General features: G+C 59.1%; 2 protein-coding genes across 2 annotated transcripts in view; both read right to left on the bottom strand.

Annotated features, from left to right (window-relative positions):
• LOC112124054 (TNF receptor-associated factor 2-like) overlaps window positions 1-888 on the bottom strand; it is a 4,710-nt gene extending 3,822 nt beyond the window's left edge. Inside the window, exon 1 of the mRNA XM_026646129.2 lies at window positions 117-888. Coding sequence (XP_026501914.1) covers window positions 117-310 — 194 coding nt within the window. The 5' untranslated portion in view covers window positions 311-888. The remainder of the gene's footprint in view (window positions 1-116) is intronic.
• Window positions 889-2,625: 1,737 nt separating this feature from the next.
• On the bottom strand, window positions 2,626-9,176 carry NFKBIL1 (NFKB inhibitor like 1). The gene is made up of 5 exons (XM_024223979.3): window positions 9,108-9,176; window positions 8,407-8,700; window positions 7,743-7,855; window positions 3,566-3,677; window positions 2,626-3,233 (listed from the first exon to the last, which is right to left on the bottom strand). The coding sequence occupies exons 2-5, from the start codon at window positions 8,681-8,683 to the stop codon at window positions 2,668-2,670; spliced, it is 1,068 nt and encodes a 355-aa protein (XP_024079747.1). The 5' UTR covers window positions 8,684-8,700; window positions 9,108-9,176; the 3' UTR covers window positions 2,626-2,667.
• Window positions 9,177-9,687: the final 511 nt, after the last annotated feature.

The raw sequence follows: 9,687 nt of genomic DNA, 5'->3' as shown, positions 1-9,687 counted from the left end.
CTAGCCCAGCCCTGCCCCCCCAGCTCTGCCGGTGCCCCTCACTCCCGCCCCGCAGCCCCTGCTAGCCCAGCCCTGCCGGTGCCCCTCACTCCCGCCCCGCAGCCCCTGGCACTCACCCCAGCAGTCGCTGCACGCAGGCGGCACAGTACCGATGGCCACACTCTGTCTGCTGGGGCCGGATGAGCAGGAAGCCACAAGCCGAGCAGAGCAAGCCGGAGCCACGGGCTGGATCCACAGGCTTGAGGCCTGCCCCGAACTTCACCATGGTGCCCTCTGGGCTGTGCGGCTGGGCGCTGGGACTGGGAGACATCTGCTCGGGGCGGGACGGGTTCGGGGTTTATATGGCACTGGCCTCGGGGCTGGGGCGGGAATTCCTGCCCGTGAGTCACCCTGTCCCAGCCCAGCTGTGATGTGAGAACGACGCCAGAGCCTTCCTCTTGGGTCATCCTGACGGGGAGTGAGGGGTGTGACGGGGGTGTGTGCAGGAGAGCCGGGGTGGGGAGAGGGAAAGAAAACAAACAAAGACATCAGACGAAAGAATGAATAAAAGAAATGGGAAAAGGAAAGAAAATGGACAGAAGAAAGAAAGCAAAAGGGAAATTCAAGGATAGAAAGAAAACCACGATAAAAATGGAGGAAAGAACGAAAAAATGGATAGAAAGAAGGAAAGAAAAAATGGATAAAAATAGAAATAACGTGGGTGCAAAAGCAAAGGGGACAGAAAAAAAGAATAGAAAGAAAAACGAGTTAAGGAACAAGGGGAGGAAAGAACAAACGTCGGAATGAATGAGGGAATGAAAGGATGGGAGAAGAAAGGAAAGTGACTCAGGCTAGGTCTACACTACCCGCCTGAATCGGCGGGTAGAAATCGATCTCTCGGGGATCGAATTATCGCGTCTCGTCGGGACGCGACAATCGATCCCCGAATCGACGCTCTTACTCCACCAGCGGAGGTAGGAGTAAGCGCCGTCGACGGGAAGCCGCGGAGGTCAATTTTGCCGCCGTCCTCACAGCGGGGTAAGTCGGCTCCGATACGTCGAATTCAGCTACGCTATTCGCGTAGCTGAATTTGCGTATCTTAAATCGACCCTCCCCCGTAGTGAAGACCTGCCCAAAGAGTGAATGACGGAATAACCGAACGAGCGGGGGCACAGATGAGGGAACGAAGGGCTGAATGAAAAAAGAAAGAGGGAGGGAAAAAGGCGGGAAAGAAGAAAGGAGCCAGAGATGAAGGCGGGAAAGGAAAGGAAGGAAGGAGTCAGTGAAAAAAGAAAAGAACGCGCGAATGCGTGAAGGAAACTGAACGAGGAACTGACGAAGGATGAAGAGCCGAGGGAAGGAGACAGAACGGGGCAATGGAGGAGAGACCGACGGGAACGCGGACGCCAGACGGCACAGGGATGGACGACCGAGGAAGGCTGGCGGGAAGAGAGAACTGCAGAAAGGACACGGGCGGGGTCGTCCCGTGCCAGCCGGGCAGGGCTGGGAGCTGGGTCGAGCCCGGGAACAACTCTCCACGTCAGGCCACTCCCCAGAGACACTCGCACAGGGACAGTGTCCGTGTGGGGTCCTGAGGGGATGGGGGCTCGGTGCCCCTCACTCCCGACCTGCAGCCCCTGCCAGCCCAGCCCTGGGCCTCTCCCCCAGCTCATTGGGGGACATTTCCCCAGAGACGCTCATGGCCTCCCCTCCCCCTGGTCTCAGGCCACTCTGTGCCCGTTCCTGGACGCGGGGAGCCTGCATCAGTGCCCAGGCGCCTGCATCATCTGCGGCCGGGCGGCGATTCGGGGCCCTTACACAAGACATTCACTTCCCCCCACAGCTTCCGAGGTCACACGAGGGAGGAAACCGCAGGGCCCGGCCTGCCCCCTCCCCAAGGTCTGCTGGTGCCCCTCACTCCTGACCCGCAGCCCCTGCCAGCCCAGCCCTGCCCCCCCAGCTCTGCCAGTGCCCCTCACTCCCGACCCGCAGCCCCTGCCAGCCTAGCCCTGCCGGTGCCCCTCACTCCCAACCTGCAACTCCTGCTAGCCCAGCCCTGCCCCTCACTCCCGACCCGCAGCCCCTGCTAGCCCAGCCCTGCCCATCCCCCTCCAGCTCTGCCAGTGCCCCTCACTCCCGACCCACAGCCCCTGCTAGCCCAGCCCTGGGCTTCCCCAGCTTTGTGGGTTTGCTGAGGGCTGCTCCCTTCGTCACACGCCTGGGAACTGGAGGCCGGGCTCTGCCCGCAGGCCCAGCGCCAGCTCCTAGTTACCAAACACGGAGAACAACATATTGAGCAAGAGCAGCAGAGAGGCGGCTTCCGGAGTGGGAAGCAGATGGCGGGGAGGGGAAGGGCATGTTCTGTTCTTGGGGAAAGGAATTGTGGCTGGGAGCCAGGGAGAGAACCCAGGAGTCCTGCCTCCCAGCCCCCCCTGCTCTGACCCACCAGCCCCCACTCCCCTCCCAGAGCCGGGGAGAGAACCCAGGAGTCCTGGCTCCCAGCCCCCCCGGTCTGACCCACCAGCCCCCACTCCCCTCCCAGAGCCGGGGAGAGAACTCAGGAGTCCTGGCTCCCAGCCCCCCCTGCTCTGACCCACCAGCCCCCACTCCCCTCCCAGAGCCGGGAGAGAACCCAGGAGTCCTGGCTCAATACAATAACCGAAGCTTTATTGACACAGCTGCGTTGCGTTATTTGACTGCCTCAGCCAGTCTGTTGAGTTCCTGGGACAGCGCCGTGACCGTGGCCAGGACCCGGCACCGATCCAGCTCCGCCAGTCGGCCCCCGCAGCGCTGGGCGAATTTGTCCGGGTGCCACAGGGCCTGCTGGCGACGCAGCTGGCGGCGGTAGGCGCCCGCGTCCGAGGGATCAGTGCCCAGCATGGCCACTGCAGCCATCTCGGCCACGGTGCCCGTGGGGCTGGGCCACGGGATGTCCCCGTAGTGCAGGGGGCGGGTGGCGTCGGGGGTGAAGACGCGAGCGCAGCCCTCCTGGTAGCGCTGCCGCTTGGCTTCCCGCAGCTCCTCCTTCTTGGTGCGGGCGCGTTCCTGGTACAGACGAGACTCTTCCTCCAGGGGGCGCTGGGAGGTGTGGCGGGAGGGCTGCGCGGCTCCGTGGGTGGGGACCTGAGGGCCAGGCCCCGCCCTCTGGTGGCCAGGCCCCGCCCCCTGGCGGCCTTTCCGTCTGTATTCCCGTGCCATGCGCTCGGCCCACTCCTCGTAGGGTTCTGGGTCCGGGTGGGCCGTACAGAAATCCTCTGGGGTTGGGGGGAGAGACGAGGAGGGTGGTGTCAGGTGAGAATTTCCCCTGTAGGCGGCACCAGGGCTAATCTGACACTGCCTGGCTCAGGGGGGTGGATAATGAGACATGTGGCCTTCCCCATCTAGGGAGCTCTGGCTCCCACCCGGCACCAGTGCGGGGACTGGCTGGGTCAGGGGTGTGGGCGATGGGGCACAGGGCCTGTCCCATCTAGGGGGTGCCGGCTCCCACTCGGCCCCAGGGCAGGGACTGGCTGGCTCAGGGAGGTGGGGGATGGGGTACGGGGCCTGTCCCTTCTCGGGGGCGCCAGCGGCCATGCAGGGTCCCTACCTTCGTAGCGCCAGATCTCCTGGTATTCATCTTGGCATTCCCCGAAGAGCTTCTGGCGCCATTCCCAGTCCCTGTCCCGCTCTCCGTCGCTCTCTTCGGATCCCTCCGGGGGCTGCGGAGAGTCATTGGGCATCAGAGAACCCCTGAGGAGCAGGGTGGGCTGGAAGGGACATCGCCGTCACACCTGGCCCCTGTGCTGAGGCAGGGCCCAGCCCACCTACACCAGCCCTGACAGGGGTTTGGCCAACCTGGTCTTAAACCTCCCGTGACAGGGATCCCACAACCCGCCCGTGGACGCCGACTCCAGAGCTCAATTCCTAATAGCTAAAGGAAAGTGCCTTTGCTGTGGATTAAGCCCGTTACGTCTTGTCCTGCCTTCAGTGGCGTGGGGAACAACTGAGACCTGGTCCCTTTCCTCTAGCCCTGAAGGTATCTGCAGACTGTTCTCAGGTTCCCCCTTTACTCATCTTTTCTCCCCACTAAACGTGCCCCGTTTCCTAACCTTTCCCCCTAGGTCAGGCGTTCTAACCCTTCGCTCGCTTTTGTTGCTCTTCTCTGGCCTCTCGCCAATTTGGAGGGTGGCCCCCAGAACTGGACCCAGGAGCTGAGTTGGGGCCTCGCTCGTGCCAAGCAGAGCAGGACATTTCCCTCCCATAGAACAAGAAGCAATGGGCTTAAACTGCAGCAAGGGAGGTCTAGGTTGGACATTAGGAAAAAGTTCCTAACTGTCAGGGTGGTTAAACACTGGAATAAATTGCCTAGGGAGGTTGTGGAATCCCCATCTCTGGAGATATTTAAGAGTAGGTTAGATAAATGTCTATCAGGGATGGTCTAGACAGTATTTGGTCCTGCCATGCGGGCAGGGGACTGGACTCGATGACCTCTCGAGGTCCCTTCCAGTCCTAGAATCTATGAATCTATGTATTACACACGACACTCCGGTTAACACACCCCTGCATAAGAACACGAGAACGGCCAGACTGGGTCAGACCAAAGGTCCATCCAGCCCAGGATCCTGTCCGCCGACAGTGGCCAATGCCAGGTGCCCCAGAGGGAGTGAACAGACCAGGGAATCATCCGGTGATCCACCCCTTGTCATCCCGTTCCCAGCTTCTGGCAAACAGAACGATGGCAGCGTTTTGATTTCCTTTGTAACCCATTCTGACGTCTACGCCTTTTCTCTTGTACTCGCTTCAAATCTATCGTTCCGCAGCTAATTAACTCCTGTTACTGTTTTCTCTAAACCGGCGTGGATTTTGATCGCAGTTTTGGGGGATCTCCACTTCGGATCACAAGGCTGGTGCGTGATCATTGGAATGACGGACTGATTATGGGCTTACCCTGTCCAGGAGGGCACTGACCAGAGCAAGACGCGCGTTTCTGGGGAGCAAGGCTGGGACTGAGGGATATGCAGGTGTCGCCGGGTATGTAATTCAGGGCGTAGCACTCACGTACTCAGCTGGGAGCGAGTTTACGTGCTAGTGGCAGTGCGTAAGCAGATCCCAGAGGGCCGGCTCTTCCCCAGCAAAGCCGTGTAAAAGGCATCGCGACCTGGACAGCTAAAGGGACACAAATCAAGATGTATCACTCCCCTCTAACCAGCAATGATGGAAATTAGGTTGGCTGGGCATGATTTGTTCTTGAGAAATCCACACTGGCTGCTCCTAATGATCTATTATCCTCTCGGTGCTTAGTTACAAACTGATAGTTTAATAATCTGTTCTGGTATCTTTCCAAGGATTGAAATTAGGTGACTGATGAGTAATTCCCTGGTTTGTTTGTGCTCCTCTTTTTAAAAAAAGGTACATTTGTCCTTCTCTGGGCCCCTGGGACCTCCACTGTCCTCCGGGAATTTGTGAAGATCATTTCTTATGGTTCCGAGATTGCAGCAGCTAGTTCCGTAAGCACCCTACGATGAATTTCATCAAGTCCTGCTGACTTCAATACATCAAACGTAGCTAAACAGCCTTTCACCTGTTCTTTCCCTATTTTGGCTTGCGTTCCTTGTTAATATTAAGAACATAAGCACGGCCAGACTGGGTCAGCCCAAAGGTCCATCTAGCCCAGTATCCTGTCTGCCGACAGTGGCCAATGCCAGGTGCCCCAGAGGGAATGAACAGAACAGGGAATCACCAAGTGATCCTGCCCCTGTTGGCTGCTCCCAGCTTCTGGCAAACAGAGACTAGGGACACCATCCCTGCTCAACCTGGCTAATAGCCCTCGATGGACGTATCCGCCATGACCTTACCTAGTTCTTTTTTGAACCCTGTGATAGCCTTGACCTTCACAACATCCTCTGGCAAGGAGTTCCGCGGATTGACTGTGTGTTGTGTGAAGAAATACTTTTGTTTGTTTTAAACCTGCTGCCTATTAATTTCATTGGGTGACCCCTAGTTCTTGTGTTATGAGAAGGAGTAAATAACACTTCCTTATCTACTTTCTCCACACCAGTCATGATTTTATAGACCTGTCATATCCCCCCGTAGTCGTCTCTTTTCCAAGCTGAAAAGTCCCAGTCTTATTAATCTCTCCTCTGTTACCTGTCAGCTCTGTGTTCTTGGGGAACCAGGGTGCAGGATCCAACCTGTGTGACTCACAAATGACACCCTGCCCACCCACCCCCAGCCTCTGCTTGAACCAAAGCCGATCAGAAAAAGACTTACAAAAAGCAATGGGAGACACACCTAAACCCCTCTGGACAAGGGTGACAGGATTAAGGAAATTCCCGGAGCCTCATTTGCATTGGAGATAGGACAGGGAGGCATCCCCATTAGCATACAGATTGGAGAACAGAGATCCCAAGGCAAGAACCGCACTGAACTCTGGGACCAGAGAAACAGGGAAGCAATGCATCATGGGGGAATCTCTGCTCCAGCTGTTAATGAACCCACATCTGCACACACCCAGTCAGCAGTTATCAGACCAATTCTAGTAATGAATCCTTGATTGGTATCCAAAACAGTGACGCTGCCTAACTGCATTGTGGGCTCCCTCCAAGGAATACCGCCCACAGCCAGGAACCGGCAGCTCCCATTGTCTAGCCTGAACAAAACAACTTTGGGATCCTCCCTTGTTTACACATAAACACATCTCCTGTTCTCCCTGGAACCCTGGTTCTTTCCCTATGAAAACCCCCACCCACGCTCCAGTCAGTGCTCTGATGCCTGGATCCAAAGTCTGCCTCAGTTCCATTGGGACTTCATCTTCTCCTGACTGATCGTGCTGGGGGCTCTGCCTGGCTCCAGCACGCCGGACTCTCAGCTACCACCACCACCGGGGCTCCCCGATCGATTCCAGCTTCACGGAGTGGTGAGAACCCAGCTCTCGCTCTCTAGGTGTAGCCTTCTGGCCCGGACTTGTGGGATCAGTTCTAGTTTTCTAAACCTGACTTTTGTAATCAAATGGAAGTTGGATTTAATATTATCACTGTTTTGTTTGTTTGGCTCCCCTGTGGTTATTACCTGGCAATAAATAACGTTCATGGTTAAGCGGTTGCGTCTCTCTCTCTCTCTATCCCCCCCTCGTGGGTGTTTTTTGGCTTCCTCATTCGCTCTGCAGCAATGCTCCGCGTACCTCAGCTAAAAGATCCCTGCAGCGCCCCAAAATCCTGTGGGGTTTGCTCATCCAGTGGGTTACTACCAGAGCAATGTGAAAGTGGGGATAGGGACGTGCTGAACCTGGGGCATAGGAGGGTGGCAGCTTGGAGGTGCTGTTTGACCCAGCCTGCTGAGTCCAGGGACATATAAGGGGTCATCTTGGGAGTGCTGATTAATCCGCTCCTCTCAGATACGCTCTGTTAGTGTGTGCGTGTGTGTTCGTCTGATTCCGGGGCTGGAAGAACCCAGCCCGGGGGAACCGAGGTCCTGCAGGACAGCTCCACTGGGAGGGGACTTGCAGAAGTCGAGCGCCGTATGAGAACACGTGACACAAGCAGTACGTTGATAGAATTACAGAACCCCCCCCACCCCCAGAAGAGTAACCCTAATAAATGAGCAGACCCCAAAGTAACGGGCAAAACTGGTAACAACCCCCTACTGAGTCCCCCCACCCTGCTCCCTGCAGCACAGATCCCCCAGCACTGCCCTAGGGCACTGGGGCCAGCCCTGACTGACAGGGGAGAGCGCCTCCTACCGAGCCCCAAGCCGGCTCCTTACAGCACAGCACCCCAGATCGGTACCTGCTCCTCCGTCATGGGCCCCAGCAGGTCCCCGGGCGTCTCCCCGGCCCGGTTCCGGATCCCCATGGCCCGAGGGCAGTGGCTCTGCAGGGTGGCAAAGAGGACTTTGTACACTGGGGAGGGAGAACAGGAGAGGTTAATGGTGCCCCCTGGAGGGGGTAAATGCCATCTTGGATGCCTGGGTCCCCAGCCCCCATCGTGGTCTACAGCCCCCAGACTCCCCCTCCTGGATTTTCCATTCCACGTCCGGGTCTCTCCCCCTTTCTTGGGGCTGGGAACTCAGTGGTACCCCCTAGTGGCCAGAGACCTGCACAAGAGGTTGCATCTGAAAGAAGAGTGGGGTTTAGTGGATTAGAGCAGGGGGGCTGGGGGCTAGGACTCCTGGGTTCTCTCCCTGGCTCTGGGAGGGAAGTGGGGGCTAGTGGATTAGAGCAGGGGGGTTGGGAGCTAGGACTCCTGGGTTCTCTCCCTGGCTCTGGGAGGGGAGTGGGGGCTGGTGGGTTAGAGCAGGGGGGGCTGGGAGCCAGGACTCCTGGGTTCTATCCCTGGTGCTCATTGCCTCATTGCCTCCTCCCAATGGTATCCTCGAAGCCCTGCAGCCCAGGGGTGAGGCCTAGGTTCAAATCCCTTTCCTCTGGCCGGGATTTAAAGGGCCGGTGCTCACCGCTCTTGCCCTTGCGGGCAGCCTGCCGGGCGGCGTGGTGCAGGGCCGTGTCTCCTTGCCGGTCCTGGAGGGCAGGGTTAGCTCCGTGACCCAGCAGGATCTGGGCGGCAATGGGGTCTCGGTGGGCACAGGCATAGTGCAGGGGTGGACGGCCCTTGTGCCCCCCTGGCTGGTCCAGGTCCAACATCTCCCGGTGGCGGGCGAGGAGCGAGCGCAGCCGGCGGTGCCGGCCAGACTCCACGTAGCGCCAGAGGCGGCGCTGGTGCCGCGAGGCCATAGGGATGGGCCTGTGTGCTGGAGGGGGAGATGGGGTTAGAGACACCTGGACTGGTATCGGAGACGCTGATCACCCCACGTCCCCCTTGCTGACCCAAGACTCCCCCATCATCCTTGCTGCCCTCCCCCTGCCCCCAGATCCCCCTGCTGGCCCCTAGATCCCCCATGTCCCCGTAGCCCATCCCTGCCCCTCAGATCCCCTGCCGACCCCTAGATTCCCCCATCATCCTTTCTGCCCTCCCCCTGCCCCCTGCCGACCCCGTGTCCCCACTGCTCATTCCTGCCCACCAGAGCCACCATGTTCCCCTTCCCCATCCCTGCCCCCCAGATCCCCCCAGCCAACCCCCAGAGCCCCCGCGCACCCCCCCTCTTCCTCCAGCCCCCCGCCCCCATCCTCCCCCCGGCCCCGGGGCCGCGATACCCACCCGGGGCCGCTGGCCGGGGGTGTTAATCGACGGCTGAGCGCGACACCCGAGGGGGAAGGGAAAAAGCGCGGACCGGAAGTGGGGCAGACGGAAGGGCAGAAGCGGGGCGGAAGTGACCTCATTCCGCCCGATGAGTCGTTCACCTGGCAACAAAGGGGGGAGAGCGGGGAATGGGAAACCGGGGGGGGGGGGGGGGGGGGGGGAAGCGGGGCGGGGGGGGAGGCGGAAGTGGCGTCACGCCGCCTGCCACAATGGGGCGTTTACCCAGAGACTTGGTGCAATGCCCTATAGGGTCCCGTTGGGAAACAGGAAGCCGCAAAGGAAGGTTCCGGGGTGTGTTTGGTTCTGCAGGGGTTAAATCGCTCCAAGGAGAGCAGGTGGGAGGGGACGGAAGCAAGTACAGGAAGTGGGCCCAAGGCAGGGCGGAAGTGAACCGGATATGGCGTCAGGACTATAGCCATAGACGACTTGCCCGCAGTTGGGTGCAACGCTCTCGAAGGTTGGCATGGGAAACACGAGGGGGAGGGTTCCGGGGTGTGGTGGGTCCCGCAGGATTTAAAAGGGGGTGGGTGAAACTGGG

The sequence above is a fragment of the Terrapene carolina genome, unplaced genomic scaffold (genome assembly GCF_002925995.2).
Source record: "Terrapene carolina triunguis isolate 2854851 unplaced genomic scaffold, T_m_triunguis-2.0 Scaffold34099, whole genome shotgun sequence".
Classification (NCBI taxonomy): Eukaryota; Metazoa; Chordata; order Testudines; family Emydidae; genus Terrapene; species Terrapene triunguis.
This window is presented reverse-complemented; position numbering and strand designations above follow the sequence as displayed.

Excerpts from the sequence above, each read along its gene's own strand:
- NFKBIL1 (XM_024223979.3), bottom strand. The coding sequence starts at position 8,683 with ATGGCCTCGCGGCACCAGCGCCGCCTCTGGCGCTACGTGGAGTCTGGC. Across the intron at positions 3,678-7,742 it reads GGCCCATGACGGAGGAGCAG|CCCCCGGAGGGATCCGAAGA; the intron begins GTACCGATCTGG and ends GACTCTCCGCAG. Across the intron at positions 3,234-3,565 it reads GGAGATCTGGCGCTACGAAG|AGGATTTCTGTACGGCCCAC; the intron begins GTAGGGACCCTG and ends CCCCAACCCCAG.